General features: G+C 42.4%; 1 protein-coding gene and 1 long non-coding RNA gene across 7 annotated transcripts in view; one reads left to right on the top strand and one right to left on the bottom strand.

The window, feature by feature from the left end:
• Positions 1-5644, top strand: part of CDH16 (cadherin 16) — a 63959-nt gene extending 58315 nt beyond the window's left edge. For all 4 annotated transcript variants that reach the window (XM_044987191.1, XM_044987187.1, XM_044987188.1 and 1 more), the window contains exons 17-18: positions 3801-3917; positions 4246-5644. In XM_044987191.1, the coding sequence (XP_044843126.1) occupies positions 3801-3917; positions 4246-4340 (212 nt within the window). In that variant the 3' untranslated portion in view covers positions 4341-5644. The remainder of the gene's footprint in view (positions 1-3800; positions 3918-4245) is intronic.
• The window catches only part of LOC123349272, a 91386-nt gene that overhangs the window by 38079 nt on the left and 33560 nt on the right, over positions 1-19747 (bottom strand). For 2 of the 3 annotated variants that reach the window (XR_006573450.1, XR_006573448.1), the window contains exons 1-2: positions 15443-15612; positions 2757-2933 (exon numbers count right to left, since the gene is read on the bottom strand). This is a non-coding gene — a long non-coding RNA (uncharacterized LOC123349272). Of the gene's footprint in view, positions 1-2756; positions 2934-15442; positions 15613-19747 lie in introns of those variants that run through there. The other variant, XR_006573449.1, reaches the window with a different exon arrangement.

Consider the following 19747-nt stretch of genomic DNA (forward strand, 5'->3'; position numbering starts at 1 on the left):
GATGCCACAGTATATTGAGATTTCTAAATAGTTAATGTACTGTAGTTTGTTTTGTCTGAATTCATAAGATGTTTCAAAAGCCTCAGTTACATTTTATAAGGTCAGCAGGCACTTACATTTTTGGGAGCCCATTGCAGTAGATGTGCGTGGGTTCAGTAGTCTGTAATGTTTTGATTTTTGTATTTAAAATTGTTACACAGATTCATCTGCATGCATTGCACTTGTATTTGAAAGAGAACCATTTAGAAGGGCTATTTTAAGGATCATTAAGTGGAACATCCTAAGTGCGAACACACTGAAAAGATAAATGGAAACATTTAATATTGATGCATCACTATTCTGCTGCATCCCAGTTGTCTGTAATCAGACTACTGTTCCATAGCTCCTTTTTAAAGACTGCAGTAAGAAAGTAAATACATATAATGAACTGTAGCAGTAACACCATTCATTAACACAGGCACTTACTTTCAAATAAGAGAATTCTGTGAATTCAATGGCCAAATCCTAGCATACCTATAGCGCTGGGAAGACAGGAGAGAAGAGTTCTCTAAAAGACTCTTTCACCCTCATAAGAGCATTGCAGGATACTGAGCTATTGCTCCGTTGAATACTAAGGGCATGGACATTATGAACGGAGTCACTGCCATACCAGGTCAGACTGAAGTCTATCTACTCCATTGTCTCTGGTAGGCTACGTTTACACAGGGATAAAAGACCCGCAGCATGGCCATGGCTGGCCTGGGTCAACTAATTTGGGCTTGCAGGGCTCCGGATGCAGGGCTAAAATTTCTGTGTAGACATTCAGGCTCAGGCTGAAGCACAAGCTCTGGGACCCTCCACCCGTGCAGGTCCCAGAGCCTAGGCTCCAGCCTGAGCACGAACGTCTCCACAGAGACTTTTTCATCCCTGGAGCCTGAGCCCCATGAGCCCAAGTCAGCTGACCTGGGCCAGCAGTGGGTTTTTTATCCCTTTGTAGACGTAGCTATAAAGGCCAGTGTCTGATGCTTCAGAGGAAGGTCTAAGAACCCACAATAGGCAGACCTGGGAAATTTGACATCTCCCATTAATCTACCAATCTAATCTAATAGACATTGATTTAAACCCTGATGTATGAGATTTAATATCCTTTCCAAAATTTTTGTGAGCATTAACTGTTATATCTTTGGATATTCTTGTTATCCATTACATGACAAGTCCCTTTTTGAATCTTGCTAAGTTCCTAGCCTCAGTGACTTCTTGTGGCCATGAGATCTACACGCTATGTACTGTGTGAAAAAGTCTTCCCTTTTATCAGTTTTAAATTTGCCACTTTTTAATTTAATTGAATGTCCCATGATCCAAGTCTTATTGAAGTCAATAGAAAGATTCCCTTTGACTTCAATGGTCTTGGGACTGGGTCTTTAGTGAAACTGACTAGTGCATCTGTAAGTTTAGGTAGACAAATGCTCCACTTTAAATACATAATTAGCCTTACTGAACTCAAAAGGACTACTCATGTGTAAGTTAAGCACATGCATAAATCTTTGCAGGATGGGTGCCTAAGAATTTCACAGAGATTTGGTCACACAAAGCTTTTGTCAAACAATTTGAATCTCAAATAAATGTATAAAATCACAGGTCTGTTTGCAGACAATCTATGAACAGGGAAAAGAACTAAATTCACCTTATAAATTACCGGTATTTGTTGTAAGTTGTTCACTGGGTTCTATTAATGCAAATGATTTTCTCATGAAAGGGTTAAGACTGATATCTCAGAATTGAGGCTTTGTTGGTACATACAGAGTTGAATACAAGCCAAGCTCATGCTTTTAAAATGTTAGTTTATACAGCTAACTGTGTTAAGTAGGGTTGGAAAGTTGTTATTACTGAAGACGTTACTATTTTAAAATAATTTTGCTAATGATTTCTTTGCAATTTCTTTCCCTGTCACATTGCTAGCTAGGGCTAAAAATATACAGAAGATGATTTTTATTTTTGCCAAATAGCTAGGTAAGGGCAGAGAAATGGTTTAGGGTTGTTTACACCTCTGATAGGAGAGGTGGGTCATCAAAAAAATTTGGTTGAGAATGGGGATGGGCGAACTAATCTGGGCAAAATAAACTCTGAATCCTAGTCTGAAGATGACCTGATTTCCCATCTGTTTGAGTTTTACCCATATGAATACCAGGTCTTTGCCTGTGCCTGCTTATCCTTTTCTTTCATAGTTTTAGATAATTTTCTCTGATTCCCATTCTTGGATTGTCAAGAAGGAGGGTTTATTTTGTTACAAATAAGGCAGAGCTGAGTTCAGCTGCAAACTCAGGATCCTCTTCCTTTCCCAACCTTGTAATCTTGTGTGACCAGGATCCCAGGGGAGCAGCACTGAGGTCACTCAATTAGGGTGACCTGCAAAGAATGGGGCAAGCAATCCCCAAAGCTGGTGGATATTCCAACACTTAGATTTACCAAACCAACACAAACCAGCTTCTATAATACCTTACTGGTTACCAGGAAGCCAACACAGTTCCCTAAAAGCAATCCAGCACCAGGCCTTCACCCAGACACCCAAGTCAAATATGATGAGGATTACTGAAAATCTTATTCATCATATAAAAGAGGTCTACCAATCCCAAAGGATCAGACACATTACCTCCCAGGGTAATGAATATTCCAGACCTTCCCCAAATACACGCTTACAGACGATTCTTATTAACTAAACTAAAATTTATGAAAAAAGAAAAGAGAGAGTGTATTGGTTAAAAAATCAGTATACCTACAGACATGAGGACAGTTCTGAGATCAGATTCATAGTGGAGATGGTGGGCTTTGTAGTTGTAAAGGGTTCTTTCAGATTTAGTCCATAGGTTCAATGTCCATATTCAGGGTAATCCAGTTAGGACTGGAGATCTCAGCCTTATGACTTAAGCTTCCCCTGCATGAAGCATCAAGTAGATCTGAAATAAAAAGGATCAGGATTCAAAGGGGTTTTATACAGTTCCAGGCCTTCTCTCGACAGGTCGGAGTCCTTAGGTGAACAGTAGGCAATCATGGAGACTCTGAAGTAAACCTATTTCCTAAGCATCACCGGTAATTAGCAACACAGATTAACATAAGGCAATTGCTTGTTTTCACCATTCGCAGGTGATTTGCTATACATTTCAAAGAGAGATGAATACAGCGATATCCTATGTTTACATTAATTTAAATGTTAATATTTCCTTTTGATCTCTGAATTAACAGAATACAGCATAGACAGGGACTGCTCGATTACACTGATAACAATATATATGCAAACACACAAAAACACGAACATTATCTACCAATATGTCCCTAAAGGTTGAATCTGGGTCAATCAGCCTGCAAGCTGCTTAACCCTTTCTGGCCACGCGTCACACTTTGTATAAGATTCCTTGCAATTATAGAACAGTGGTAGCAACAATGATTTGCATCGTCATACTCTAATCAGATAATGTCACACCCTGCCTTACATTTTTACTATACTTTACAACAAGAATCAGTACAAGACTTGGTGGAGGAGGCAGTATAGGCAGGTATGCCATATCCAGCTATTGTTAGTACAGACTGAAACAAAATAAGGGGTGGGGAGGGAAGAGGGTGGGAACATGTTAAGAGAACGTGCCCACATGGGAACTGATTGGTCCAGGCAGGCACAAGATCTGTCCATGTGGAGTTCATCATCCTCCCCTCCAGTGTGAGTTCTGACGAGAATGCTCTTTCAACTCAGGGGATTGTCCCTATTCATCTCTGATCTCCCTCATGGGAGTTAATCCTGAATTCTTTGTCTTTCCTTTTGAACCCAGTGACTATTTGCTTGTGTACCATGGAAGGAGAATGCATGCAAGAGGTTGGAAGGATGGAAGGAAAGCCTACAGTGATTTCTGCAGTGAGCGTTATCGTTGGTACCTTGGGAACTATAGGTATGGAATTGCCCACAAAAACAAAACAAATCAGAGTCTACTTTGTTTTAGAGACTCTATGTCTGCTCATTTCTAGCCAAGGTAGCATTTCAGTGGAAGTATTCGCTGATGCACAAGCTTTGTTTTGATATTCTTACTATTACCTGCCATAATATTCACATTTTTTTCTTCTTCCCTTCCAATATCATTTACAAACACAAAAAAACAACAACAAAGAAAGCAAAAAATAACAAGGACTAGTTTGTGAATTGTTCTAATACAAAAATGTGAACACTGATAAAAAGCTCATTAGTGTTAAACTCATTTTGTTTTCCATTTCTCCCCCCAGGTTTCTTCGTGCTCATCATCTTTGTTCATTTGACCCTCCTGGGAGCTAATAAAAAGAAGAAACGCAAAGCTTGTGACAACCTTTATAGTCCATAGCATGACACAGAAAAATAATGGTCCGACTTATTTTACAAAACACTTGCAAATGGATAGGTCAGCCGACACAGTGTGTGTGTGTGTCTAATCACATTCAATATGGTACAGTATATGGGATATATACAGTATACATCACAAATAGTGCAGTGATTGAACTCCCTACGTAACTGAAATGTCATATTTCTTTAACCTAGGAAACCTCCTTCAACTAGAAAAAACAAACTAGAATGGTTTTTGTCAGTGTAAGAATGTTTGAAAGTAAATTGGGGACAGACAGAGAGGATCAAAGTCCCAGAGACTCCAGGTTTGAATCATCTTCAGCAATAGAAATGTGATTCCTTTCTCTCTTTAAGGGCCTGATTCTAAAAGGTACTGAATAGATACTCTTAGCTGGGTGTTGAGGGCATTCGGCACCTTGCAGGATTGAGCCCAAATGGAAAGCCCTATCTTGTCCCCATTCATGTCAACAGTGAAACTCCTGATGACTTGAATGAAAGCAGGATCAGGCCCCAAGTAAGAGCAGCACAAGGTCTAGGTTAGTCTGGACTCCATGGAAGCCTTGCTGATTTGGTAGAAACTTATTCCCTCTTTTCTTTAGCTAGGGTACTTATTGTTAGAAAATTGCCTTGCATCCCTGTTGTGATCAGCAGTGTTAGCCTGTCTTGCAGTGTAATAGAGTAGCCCAGTCACATTGTGTGTGTATAATTCACTTCAATCCCCCATTATAAGACAGAATTTTTAACAATAATGACTGAAAAACAATCAGTAGTTATTTTACATCCCTGTTCATTGTTACAAATAATACTTTCGATTCTTGTCTTCCTGCCACTTGGAAGTTCATGGGTTCTAGTTATTCAGTGACAAGATCAGAAACTGCAAATGAAAGCTGAAGTACTTTTCAGAGCTACCATTCTAGTGGCCTCATTCAGCACTGCAGAAAAATACTCTTCTGTTCCTTCTGCTCCAGCTTACTGCAAGTAAAAAATAATGACTTTTGCTTTAAAAGATATTAAAGAATTGTAGATTTCTGGGAAGCTATCATTTTCTACCTGCTGTGAAATTTTCATGGGGCACTAAGCAATTTGGGAGGCCAAATGATGATTGGAGCTCATGAATTTTATAGTGCTATAAATTGTATGAATCCAATAGAGTTTATTAAATATTATAATTAAATGACCCTTTTGTTTTCTCTGATAAGTTAAGTGACCTATAAACTAGACTCTGCTCACTAAAGTATTTCTCTGCTTGTCTTTATATTATGTCCAGATGTTGGAAAATAAATATGCACTATAAGAAATTAAAGCAACAACATTAACACTCATTTCAGATCTCTGCTATTCAATTAAATCTACATAAGGAGAAGATACTGCTTTTCGCATTGTTTCCCATGGCCGTGAAACATCAGCAAGGAAACACTGCCAATAAACATGGAGATTTAATATTTACTGGGCCTGAATCTCAGGTCTAGCCCAGTTGCTGGGAAGCTGGCTGAACTGAATTCCTGAGAAATCCCTGGTGTAAGTGAAATCCTTGGGTGGTAGAAAAGCAGCCAGAATAGCTCCAACACTCCCTCCACCCTGATGATCCCTGGCTGCCAGAATTGACCCTAATGCCACCCAGAATTCCACTGGGGACTGGCCTGGCTCCAAGACTGAGGGCACACAAAGGTAACTTTGCTCACCAGCCAGCCCAGCTGCGCCAAGTGTATCTCAGCCACAGTCACAGATCTAGCCCATTGTTTGTAGTTATGTGACACTCATGCAATTCTGTATAAAACACACACACTAAATACTTTCACTGACAGTGGCTGTGATTCTACGAGCTGTCTCTTACAGGTTAAAATACTACTTCTAGGGATTTTTAATGTCATGGATGATGATGGACATTTCATTTGGGTACTTAAAGCTGTGGGACAATTTCTGTGTTGATTTACAGCCTCTGCATACCTATTGACTTTAACTGACATCATCAGGATTGAAGTAAAGGAGAGTTAAGTACCTAAACTGCTTAGGTGCTTTTGTAAAGATAGGTACCTATCTTTAGATGCCTATCTTTGTATATCAGCCCCTAGGTCTCCTAAGTTACCCAGGGGTCTGACTACGCTATAAATCCTACAGCATCACCACTGTGATGCTGCAGCATAGACACTTGCTACAGAGATGGAATGGGTTTTTGCATCACTGTGGTAAATCCACCCCCTCTAAAGATGATAGCTAGGTCAGCTGAAGAATTCTCCTGTCAACCCAGCAGTTTCTACAGTGGGGGCTAGGTCAACTTAACTACGTTGCACAGAGTAGAACATTTTTCACAGCCCTGAGGAATGTAGTGAGGTCAACCTATGTTTTAGGTGTACACCAGGCCTCAGTGACTTTTGAAAATGTTACCCCCCGTGTCTCCTAGTTGTGGGTGGCACAGCTTACTGAGATTCTATTAAAACACATAACTTGGATTTTAGCCAGAAAAATGAGATGTCTCTTTCATAGACAACCACAGAAACTACCTGTAAATCAGCAGCAGTTCATAGAGCAATCTATTAAAATACTGACTATTTAAGATGGCCTGTACTTCTGCTTTGCCTTCAGTGTAGACAGGTTATGTGAAGCAGAGCCTTACAAAGAGAGGTGGAAAGGTGTAAGGACTTGTGTGGACATTGATAGTAACAGTTCCTCTCCCCAAAACCCACTTTATAACTCATTAAGCCAAACTGGTATGTACAAAAGTTGGATCATTGCAACAATAGCACAAAAGTTTGAGTTCTTGCATTTCACTGGTAACAATATGCCTGGCAGATGCTGATACAGTTGCTGATAGTAATAACAAGCCACTTTCCTCAGCACAACGATGGTGACGGGGGAGACAAGGTGTGGGTGGCATTTCAACTCTCTGGGAGGGTTGTTTGTAATCAGTGTTATTTGAATGTGGTTGTTGGCTCGTGATTTCCTTTATTTTTGCTGTGTAACCAAAAATCAGATACCTACATCGCGTGGGCCTGGATTTTCAGAGCCTGGCTCCCATTTGCGTTTGCACTGTTTTGCACAGGAACACTCCTGAGTGTACACTGCGATGCAGCACCACCTAGACTCTACCCCCCTGTGCACTCAGCTGATGGGATAGGAAATGACAATTCTATCACCTGGACATGCAGGTGCGAGAATCTCAACAGGGTTCACAGGTGTGCATGCAGGTGTATGTTCAAGATTGCATGCACACAGCAGGAGGCTGGGTTTAGGCCTCACTAGAAATACAACCTTGTACTTTTCCGAAAACCATGTTATTTACTTGATAGTCTTGCCTGGCTTCTCCACAACCTGCTGTGGTATTGGGAGTCTATGTATTGTGGGCTAGGCAGTCAATTGAAAAGATCTGGGTTTTACCCATTGCTCCATAATGATCCCTTACAGTCACTAGAATCTAATGTGTAAAGCTAGGTTTTTTCAAAGGAGACAGAGAATTAGGTTCCCAATTCCCACTGAAATTTCCTGGGAGCTGGGAACCTAAACTCCCTTAGGCTCCTTTGAAAATCCCAGACTCAAGCCAAGGGTAGGCAATTCTAAGAAGTAGCCACTTGACGTTGTTAGCCATAACAGATTTTGTCCTGAAAGTCATCGTGTCACCTTCTGGAAGGAGCTCTGTTGCACAGCTCTTGTATGCACAGCAAGGATTCTCGTTCTTCCCCCCAATGGTGATCGTTATAGGAGCTCACACACTAACCCACGTGGGAGAACTCAGAGGATGGAGCAAATCCACAGAGGGGCCACTCTGTCAACTCGGTCTCCCTTTTCTAATTCCCCTTTCAAACTATGTTTAAAATTAAGGAGGTTTCAGTTCTGGCCTTTCCCTGACTGTTTTTTGGCTTTCTGTGAGCAAGCGCGAACATCCCCTCTTTGCACCCTCTGGACACATATCTGCTATCACCACAAGCTACACATTGTCTTTTTAATTAGACAGGGATGTCCTGTTTTATTAGTCCAAGGTGGCAAATACAGAGACATGCATATACTGAGAATGTCACTGCCAATTAGGTTTTCATGATGATAAAGGAAGGAGCAAAAGCAGCACGAACTATTCCTAGTCAAGCAAAAGAAATCCAGCCACCTATTGTTTTCCTGGTAGCTGTAGACACCTCCTTGTTAGCTAGGTTTACAGCTGGAGTTGCTCATCGGCTTTCTGTGGATATAATCCGCTTATGTTTGATTAGCAGAAAGTTTCATTTCACTGCCTGTTGAAAGTAACCTTTAAGAACCACAGCTTGTGCCTATGATCGCATTTAAGGCCATTTTCTTACATGGTCATGCTCACATGGTGAAATTTCAGCCCCCTTCTGGTCTAAACAATAAAAAATGAACAATCATTTTTAGAAACTAAAATGCAGTCAATTGGCTGAGGGGCCTTTTGCCAGTCCAAATATTTGATTTATAATTCATAACAAACAAAACTAAAACAGCAAAAACCCCATACACACAACTATCCCCGGGGATCAGAAGCGGGTTTTGGTTCTGTTGTAACAAAGCTCTATTGAAAGAGAAGGTGGGGGAGGAGACCTTTGTTACAATTGAAGCTGATCTCAAAGCTTGTAACTTGTATAATAATTAAATACACCATCTGCATGTTGTTTGTTCCTGTTTTTAGTAGCTTTTTTTTAAAAATAAAACTGACCTCCTGAGGCTGACGTGACTGGGGCATGCAGTACAGCCTGTTCAGTTTAGACTTGGGACTGAACCCTGCACAGAAGTCAAATCTGAGACCAAAATATGCTTTGCTGGTTTCCTGGGGAGGGCATGCTTCCATGAGCCCATCATTCCATTTCTGAAGAGAGTAAACTCCAGTGGAGTTTCCACCTAGCAAACCAAGACAACTGATATCCCGTAGCAGAAGGGTGCCGGATTCTACCACCCTACACAGGGATGCAGAACTGATCTTTAGGTCCTAGAACCCTAAACACTGGCGCGGTGGGGTTAGTACTAAGGCATTTCTATAAATGGCTTTGCTATAGCTAAGTAAAGCTTCCCATAATAAATGTGCAACCTCACTGCATGAAAACCAGCTGAATTTCTGCTCTTCTTGTCCTTGCATTATGCATATTCATCCCCTGTCCTAAAAAGATGATACCTATGAGTAAAATAAATCTCTTTCCTAGCTCACGGAATAGTGTCCAGGTTCAAGCAGGTGCTTTGAGGAGTACTGTAATTGCTAATACTTAGCCAGTGATAAAAGCTGAACCATTGTTTCAAAGAGTGTCCTCAGGAGATGGTCACACAAACCCACTCCTTGCAATCATGTAAGATGCATTGCAGCATGGAATGAATACAGTATATTCAGTTATAATTCAAACTGTAAGAACACTTGCATTCATTAAAAAAAAAGTAAAGCTATAATTAAACAAATGGAGCATCGATGTCTCCTCTAGTGAGTAAGAGATTTAAAAAAAAAAAAAGATTGAGTGGCAAATAAAAATGCATTAGCTCCTTGAGAATTAAGTGGGAATTAAGTTCTTCTTGATATAAAACTTAATTCCCAAGGTGCTTCTCAAGTCATAAACAGGAGCCATGCAGCACAAAAGGTAACAGATTATATCACCGTCCGTCTTCAGGAACAAGTCAGATGAAAGTCTCTTGTGCCGTAGTGATAAACCAGTATCGTAGCTCCATATTTGAGTAAAACATTCCGATTTGTCTGATTTGTGGAAAGCCTTCGTTTGGGCAGTCAGATTTCACTTAGCCAAATGCAGCAAAATTCCTTAATTCTTTTACTAGTGGGTCTATACTACACCATTAACATTCCATGGAAATCATTAGGACATACCTGCTATTTTTAGCAGCACAGAAAGTGCATTCTGGCAGAACCTACCTTAACATTCAGCAGCTAAGCAATTAAGGGGAACAGAAATCGTACTTTGTTAAAGTCTAAAACCAGACTGTTAAAAGTGTAAGATATTCACAGTTATACACTGATGACTTTGACAGCACATCCGTTTCCACTCCCACAATCCTCATACAATTTTTGCAGTCACAGCTGAAACAGAAATTGAGTGATAGTTGTTCAGATCCATATATAGTACGCAACTAAAGAGGGGCCGAAACTAGACAGTTTCCAATCCAAAATAAGCTTTAAAATCAGCAATCAGCCATTAAACAAATGAACCAAAAATGAGAATAGAGCCATTACTGTAAAAGGAATGTAAACATGAAGTGTATTTTTAAACTTTTTTCCATCCCCAGAGTGGCTATAACACCTTAAATATGGTAATTGTTTTCTCTAGACCTGAAACAGATGTAAAAGTTTATAAGCTCTCTCTTGATCCTTTTGGTTTATGCATGAGTGCATCTGACTTGAATACATAACTGCTGTGTAGGTGAAAGAGTGGGCACGCTGCTCAATTAACTGCCCCTGGACCAGCTAGGTAGACATGGATGCAACTGTGGATATGTAAATACACTCCTACCTTGTATGTGCGTCCATGCGTGCGTGCACACACACACACACACACACACACACAAACACCCTTATCCTAGCTACGTTAACTGCTGCTGAGGCGCTTTTAACATCATGTGAGTTAACCACACTGAAACAGCATTTACTCCTGGAGGAGTTCTGGGCCAAAAAATTAAAAGTTCTGCACACAATATTTTAAAATTCTGCAAAATTCTGCATATTTTATTTGTTAAAATAATGAAGTATAATCATGCCCTTTTCAATTATTTTGGTAATTTCTTTAAACTATAGAACAATGGATGGAGAATGGGAGTGGGGGGCATTGGAAGAAGTCATCAAACCCCCTCTGTCTAATAGTAACATAGCTAGTATTGACCCTTTACTTTCAGTTATTAGTCAACAAACATATGCAGCCATATTCTCAGTGTTACATCATAGGCAACTGAAGAGCAAGTGAGGGCTGGGGACTCCAACTCACAATTTATACTGGCTACTGACCATCTCCAGAAAGGCCAGTAGCAAACAGTTCATGGAGCACATTTTGATAGGAATTTTTTTCAGTCCAAAAATTTAGACCAGTTCTAATCGCTAAAGCACCATAAGCATTTATAAGGCCATACTGTCCTTTACAGTAAGGCTCCTCTACACCACTTTGGCAATGTAAAGGAGCCTTAACATCTTTACATGTTTTATACTCCTGGGGGAATGCATTAAGAACAATGGGAACAATTCACTAAGCAGGCAGGCTGCTACATTCTGCTCTGCCTGAGGGTCAGAGCCTGTCCCACACTTACCTCATCTCAAAGCCCTGACTCTCCACTCTGAGCATGCCACAATAGCGAACGAGAAGGACAGAGTGTGTGTGTGTGTGTCTCTCTCTCACGTGCATGACTGCTGAGCCCTCCCGCCCTGGCAGTGATTTATATGTCTACTGGCTGCTCTAAGCGCCCAAACTAACCTGCCTACACTGCTGTGGAGAGGTGCATGACTGCTCTTGCAGCTTCCCTTTGCTTCCCTGTTAGGAGTCATTTTTCTACGGGGAAGCAAAGAAATCTGTGGGGGCCATTAATTTTGCACATGCTCAGTGATGCAAAATTCCTTCAGGAGTACGCATTTATGCATACAAATTTGGAAAATAACAGCCCAAACAACAAAAAATCAGTTCCAAAGACCTCTAAACTTTGGAAGAGTTTGGCTCTGGATCTGAAGTTGGCAGCCCTACTGGGTAGTCAACTAGCTTGCAGATTCTGCCTTCTTAATGTCAAAGGCACTCTGGCAAATGATGCTAACAACACACCTGGGAGTGGGAAAAAAAAGTCTTGACTTCTTTTCCTCACAATCAGAATTCTGCCAGGTGCTAATGAGTATGCCTGCAAAAAGATGGATGCAGAATTAGGTAGATTTTGAAAGTGTGTCCACAGGGTTCCTTTACCCAGCCGGTCAGAGTGACTCATTACCAGTCGCACAGAAAAAATCATATTCCTGAAAAATGCAGAGGAACAGAGTCAAGAAGACTATGAGGGGTCTGTTTAGCATAGACCTTTCCCCTTTCTGTGCTATTTTCCTCCACACACTTAATCCTTTCTCAAAGGCAACACAATAGCATCACACATAAGAACATAAGAAAGGCCGTACCAAGTCAGACCAAAGGTCCATCTAGCCCAGTATCTGTTTACTGACAGAGGCCAATGCCAGGTGCCCCTGAGGGAGTGAACCTAACAGGGAATGATCAAGTGATCTCTCTCCTGCCATCCATCTCCATCCTCTGACGAACAGAGGCTAGGGACACCATTCTTTCACCACAGCAGTAGGGTTGCCAGGTGTCTGGTTTTCGACCAGAACTCCCAGTCGAAAAAGGACCCTGGTGGCTATGGTCAGCACCACTGACCAGGCCATTAAAAGTCCAGTCTGCGATGCTGTGGGTCTAAGGCAAGTTGGTACCAACCTGTCCTGGCACCACGCTGTGCCCCGGAAGCGGCCAGCAGGTCTGGCTGCTAGGCAGAGGGGCCCTGGGGCTCTGCGCACTGTCCCTGCCCCGAACACCAGCTCCACACTGCCACTGGCCAGGAACCGCGGCCAATGGGAGCTGGGCGGTGCCTGGGGGTGAGAGCAGTGCGTGGAGCCTCCTGGACCCTCCCACCTAGGAGCCTGACCTGCTGGCCACTTCTGGGGTGCAGTGCGGAGCCAGGAGAGGCAGGGAGGCTGCCTTAGCCCCATGGTGCCACTGACCAGGAGCTATCTGAGGTAAGCCCACACCCCAAGCCCCAACCCCTTACCCCAGCCCTGAGCTCTGCCCCTAACCCAGAGCCCCCTCCTCCACCCCCAGCCCAGAGCCAGTACCATCCCCACACCCTGCCTCAACCTGCAGCCCCCTCCCACATTCCGAATCCCTCAGCCCCACCCCCCAGCCTGGAACCCCCTCCTGCACCCCAAACCCCTCTCCCCAGCTCCACCCCAGAGCCCGCATCCCCATCCGGAGCCCTCACTCTCTCCCACACCCCAACTCCTTGCTCCAGCCCAGAGCCCCCTCCTGCACCCTGAACCCCTCATTTATGGCCCCACCCCAGAGCCCGCACCACCAGTTAGAGCCCGCACCCCCGCCCACACCCCAACACCCTCCTCAAGCCACAGCCCCCTCCCACATTCCGAATCCCTTGTCCCCACCCCCGAACCTGGAGCCCCATCCTGCACTCCAAACCCCTCATCCCCAGCCCCACCTCAGAGCCCATACCCCCAGCCAGAGCCCTCACCCCCTCCTGCACTCCAACCCCCTGCTCCAGCCCAGTGAAAGTGAGTGAGGATGGGGGAAAGCGAGCCACCGACGGAGGGGGAATGTAGTGAGCGGGGGGGGGGTGTCTTGGGGAAGGGGCGGGGCAAGGGTGTTCCATTTTGTGCGAAAGTTGGGAACCCTACACAGCGGACGTGCTATATACAAACTCCCTTCTTATACAGGAAAGCAGAGATAACACAACATTAATCAAGCTTTGTAAATGTATGCATTTAATGTATATGGATGAAAGCTTCAGGTCTATTGCATGGGCTGTCTGGTTCTCTTATTGAAGCTGCTCCCCATTCAGGACAGGAAACACATGCAGTTAAAAAATAAATAGTTGAAAGCAAACAAATCAGCCACTGCATTATGTGCTATTGGATCCCCAGTGCAAGATAGGATTCGCACAGCAGCTTTTCTTATCAGTGCAGCTGTTTCTGTTATTGCACAATTGATTTGTTAGGAGAGGAACAAGAACTGGATAAACTTGAAGGAACAGAACTGAAGGAACTATACAATGTAATCAACACAAAACAACCTCGCCTACTGAAATTTATAAATAGCAACTCAAATTTGTTACTCAGTTTTGTCAGTCAAATGTGAAGGGAGGAAGGAATTTAAAAAGCAATGTAAATGGACAAATGAAATTGTAAAAGATAATATAGTGGAAATGTTATCAAAGCAGCCTTACTTAAAAAAATAATCACCCCACAATATACAGTCATAAATTTAGTCTGCATTGCAAATGTAATGATCAGGAATAATTTAATCTACTGTAAAATTTCCAAAACCCAGGCAACGAGATTAGCAGAATCCTTCTTAATCATTAAATTGGAATAGAATTGTTCTGTTGATCCATTTAAAAAAAGGAAGATTAATTTGCATTTCAATTTTGAGGACAAAGATGAGAAGAACAACATGCAAGGACTGGGTTGTGACATCAAGTTCTGTTGCTGCAGAGACTGATTCTTTCAGTGTCAGAACTCGTACATCTGTGACAAAAGTCTGTTAAACAGCCCACACATTCATGCCTTGGCTTTTCTACCTGTCAGCTCCAACTCCCCTACTCATCAGTGGGAGCTCCTCATCTGAGTCATTGGGATAGCTTGTTCAGACACTGCTGTCCTTTCTGATTTCCATCCACCCACAGCTGTTCTCAGGGTGAGCAATCCAGACACAGCCCTAACCTGCAGGAGTGCTGGCTTTCGCATGGCCTCTCTTTCAGAATGTAGGTATCAGGGGCAAGCACCACACAGGAAATGCTTGGAATTTGTCCACCTGGAGTTGTGCAATTGCCCTTGCAAGGTCATTTATGAGCTTTAGAAATGGTCACACTTCTATCATAGAGGAATGGAGTACTCATAATACACATTGGATTAATAATCCCAGAGATTGCAGTCCTCTTCTTATCCACACACAAGTATATCCTGGCTTCAGCTGGGAATGTGCCCTGGTTGGTAGCAGCTGTATGTTATTAGCATCCTGGAGCTGTTAACCAGGAACTGGATGTGCTCTAAAACAACAAGGAGTCCGGTGGCACCTTAAAGACTAACAGATTTATTTGGGCATAAGATTTTGTGGGTAAAAAACCTCACTTCTTCAGATGCAATGTGGATGGATGTGCTCTAGGTTCCACACCTCAGAATCCCCACCCAGAAGACCTGTTCCCCTAAACCGCATCTATCAATGGAGGACAGGATTAACTATAAAGCAAACTGGTTTATTAAACAGTGACTCAAACAGGAAACAGATATTTATAGGACCCCCAGCAAAACAATACACAAAGAGTGGACAGGTACAAGTTGGCACAACAAACTGACATAAAGTCAAAGTCCCAAATCCATGAGGACAAAGGGGAATTTACTGCAGGTAAGGTACAGAGGTACACAGCATACTACACCTAGTTCAGAGGAATGGACCCACGACAGAGGACATCACAGATGGAATACATCAGGATAGCAAGGTGAGGACATAGGAATCAATCAGGAACTGATAGCTGGAACTATGCAATTTGGATCTTCTTCTGTGGTGTTCTGTAGATCCCTTGTAGTCTTGGCTAGGACACGTACTGCGCTGCCATTCAGGAAAGACAGCCTCTCCTCTTGGGTGCAGGAGTCTTTTATGCTCTCTTGTTACTAGGCAGAACACAGGCCATGTGACCCTTGCTCTTTCCAGCCTTAGAGAGAAAAAGGCACCAATTGTCTCAAGAAGAAGGTCACCAACATGGTGGAGAAACAACAACTCCTTACAAACAAAATGGCAAAGTGCCTAAACAAAATGGAACTCATAGTTTTTTCCCCTACAGAGCTGCTTGGTGGTTCTACAATTAGTTTGATGGTCTCATTTCAAGTCCCTAGTAATCAGTTCCCACATCACCTAGCTAACCAGCACAATTGGAATTAACTGATTATCTGTTTTCAGCCCAGCAGAGATGACAAGAACTAAAGAATTACTGAGGCAAGGCTGAGGCACATGGGTATTGGGAACCCTACCTGTGCTTTCCTTGTTCTATGGTACACAGAGGAGTTGCTTCTCAAGGGTTCTCCATACAGCACCTTTCACCCAACTTTTTTTGAAGTTTTAAAAAATGTTCAGGTGAAATGTGTCCTTCTGGTCAGGGAGTTGGGAAACAAAGAGAGAACATCCCCTGTCCTTTGCAAGTTCAGTGTAATCTACCTCCCTCAGACCTCCAGATCAAACCATGCTCCATGTCTTTATTCAAGATATTTACTAAGTGGCATCTCAGAAATAGCATTAGCTTTTATTTCTTCCATTAGAGTCCACATTAATTTATCAAGTGCCATTGCATAACTGTAATTATTACATTACTTCCTCGTTGCCAGTTCTGAGCATAGAATGTCTCTACAAAGTTCAGAAATGTCTTTCTGAAAGCTCTTTTCTGTAGAAAGATTATGAAGCTAAGTAAATGAGGATAAGCACAGAGCCTGGATGTACAATCAATGGGGTAAATCCAGGTCCTTTCATTAAAGCCAAATGAGGTACATCCAGGTAGGCCTTGACTTTATTAGAGCCATTTGTGACTTATCTTGCACTTTTTCATTAAACACAGAGGATATTTAAGAAACTCTGGGCCCATAATGGGTTATCCACTTCTTCTAACCACATACATAGAAGTTATTATTGCAAACTGTTGGTGAAATCCTGGCCCCAATGATGACAATAACAATGCTCCCATTGACTTCAACTGGGCCAGAATTTCACCTGGAATCTTCAAGGTAGCACCTGCACAGCCTGATAGGCTCAGGCTATAGAAACTGAAGATGGGAAGGTGTTTTAAATATCTCATGCAATAGGGGCTTCAATCACTGCCCAAGAGAGACTACAGCATAGAGCACTGTTGGGAAATTTTTCTTGGTGTTTAATTTAAAATGTCCTTTTCTTAATTTCTTTACACTGCCTCTGGTTATTCCCTTCTGATTATTCTTCAGAGGAAGTATGTAAACCACTGGTCAGTGTGCAAAATACCTTGCTAAAAATTCTTCTTCCTCCTCAGTGTTTCCATGCTTCAATATTTGCATATAATTATCAGCGCCTTTTTAATGCATCAGATAGACAGTTAGTTCTTTTAATCTTGCTCATCTTTGCAGCCCTTTAATCCTTTGAGTTTGTCGGGGACTCGAACCCCAACAGCGAAGTTCGTTGTCTGACCGCAGAGAGACAGGCAACACCAGCAAGGTCCGATCAAAAGTTCTTTATTGACAAGTGCACGTGTCAGTAAAAGAACAGCTCGTATCCGAAGAGAACCAGCCCCTCTTTACAGCTTAGTATTAGCTTATATAGACAGTTTTATTACGTCATAGATCATTCACTAGAACAATCCACCCCCTTTGTCTAACAACTAGAAATTAGACACCTTTTAATATATACGCATGCCTAGTCTCTACAATATTGAATTGTTAATATCTCAACAAGCGCCAAAGGTTAGGAATGCGAGGGAGTTAAAACACACCGAACACTAAACCAAGGAGTTAGAGTCAGAACTGTGAGATGCTTGTGTTTCTTATCAGTTTTTCAAACAGTGTTTCTCAATATAACACAGCTGGTCCCAGCCCCTTCACTGATCTCACTGTTTCCCAGGGCTTTGTGAGACAATGCTGCTTCTCAGTATTTTCCACTCTGAGATTACCCAGAAACCTCTAGATGCTTGACTTCAGTCAGGTTGGCACAACTGGTTTTGTGCTACATCTTTATTCAGGCCTAACAAGTTTCTCCTCTCTGAAGCTCCTTACGTCTGTCTCTACCTCCCTGGTAATAACTGAATACAATGTTGCTGGTACCCTCACAAGTGCTGTATTAGGAGGATACCATATTATCTGCCCCAGATCTAGAATGGGGGGGGGGTCTCAGTGCACGTAACCCAAAGTTACAATGGCCTTTTCTGCCATCACATTGTCAGAGAGGAAATTTGCCCGATTTGCCTTAGTTGTTTCGTTATTCCCTTTAAGAGTCAGACCCATCCCAGACTGAAAAAGCGATTGCAGTCCAGGAGCCAAATTATAAATCCGAGCTATTTTGGTGTAAATCTGGACTAAATCAACTGAAGTCATTCGAATGACTCTGGATTTACTCAGGTGTGGCTGAGACTGAATCTGGCTCAAGATCATTTATTTATATGATATTTCTCAATGATTAATAGATCAATTCAGTTACAAAAAACAAACCTATCGGTTGTAAGCAGGTGCAGAAGGCTGTGCAAGACCACAGAAAAAATGGGAAATCAATCTATGGGGGGTTCCTGCCATGTGTAAGCATCAATGGTGTACAACCCTGGTGTGGCTTTTTACTGATTTGGGTCAGAAAAGAACAAAAGATATAAATAAAATGGCTGCTCTGCCTTATTTAAGACCTAGGCTTGGTACATATATTGTACCCTGATTCTGAGGTTACAGACCTGACACACTGGGCAGGATTTCAATTAACCTGAAAGCAGTAAAGTGCCTCAGGCCATAGATGTCTGGGCATAGAGTAACTCCAACAGAGAGTCACTGAAATCAAGGCAGGAGTTACTTAGACCTTTTTTTCACAGTTCTTGCTTCCAGTTGGCTGGAAGGAGACAATCAGGAACTAAGCTTTTTGAAGTCTGGTGCATGCAATTATGCTCATACATTTGAGCATGCCTTAGCAGTGCATGTATATACCCAATGCATGTGTGTAAATCATGAGTGCAACCCGTATAGCTATCTGCTTAACAGTGCATACACTAGATAGCTGCATGCAATTAGGTATGTGCCACTGTGTGCATACAACTGTGCCTGTCTCTAAACTACTACCACGAGGTAACATTTCAAAACATTCCAGTGGTTTAGAGCAGGGCTTGGTAATGGAATACATGGCCATTCCGGTTCCAACCCAGCCCACATCATTACCATATAAGGCCTGTTTGGTGACCAATGTGATGTAAGCTGGCGGTCTAAGTCCAGTTCCTTGCAGACAGCTGTCCATACAATGAAAAACAATATTGCAATTGACCAATAGGTACTTGTGTTGGTTGTCCTGACAGCAGCCAGGGACAAGATGGGCCTGGAGACCGAGCTGCCCTTTTCATTCCCAGAGATGGCTTCTCCATGCAAGGCTCAAAGTACATATGTGGGGCAGCTGGGGGAAGCTTACATGGACACTACTTGTACCATAACCACTCTCTGGGTAAATAGTAACCTTCTGCCTTCCAACTATCAGCCCTATGCCATTCACAAGCCCTACATTTATTTTAAAGCAAAGACACAGAGAAAATTATGGGTTTAACCCCCATAAAACACATTTTACAAAACATCTTTATAATACAGATTTTTAAGAAGCTGTTAATGAGATTTCCAGTCCTGGGAATAAATATAATTAATCCCCAAAGCCCAGAGCCCAGCGTCTGCTCAGACAGAGCAAGGAACTGTGCTCTCTAACTATTCCCCATAGAAAGAATCAGGGCTGTCTCAATTTGGCATGTCACTTTTGGAAGAAAAAACACCCCTCTGCCTTATGACAGAAATGAATGCATAGTCCATAGTCATAAGACTTTGAACATCTGTGCACTGCTTGGGGGAAAAGGAGTCAATGAAATCATACACACTGAACCAAGATCCATGCAAATTAGATAAGCAAAATCTTATTTTTAGCGTTTGCCCAACAGCAAAGGCAAAGCAGCAGCACATAAACAATCCAGAGAGGAGCAAGTAACCTAGGCTAAGCCAGG

Source organism: Mauremys mutica, chromosome 14 (genome assembly GCF_020497125.1).
Source record: "Mauremys mutica isolate MM-2020 ecotype Southern chromosome 14, ASM2049712v1, whole genome shotgun sequence".
Lineage (NCBI taxonomy): Eukaryota > Metazoa > Chordata > Testudines > Geoemydidae > Mauremys > Mauremys mutica.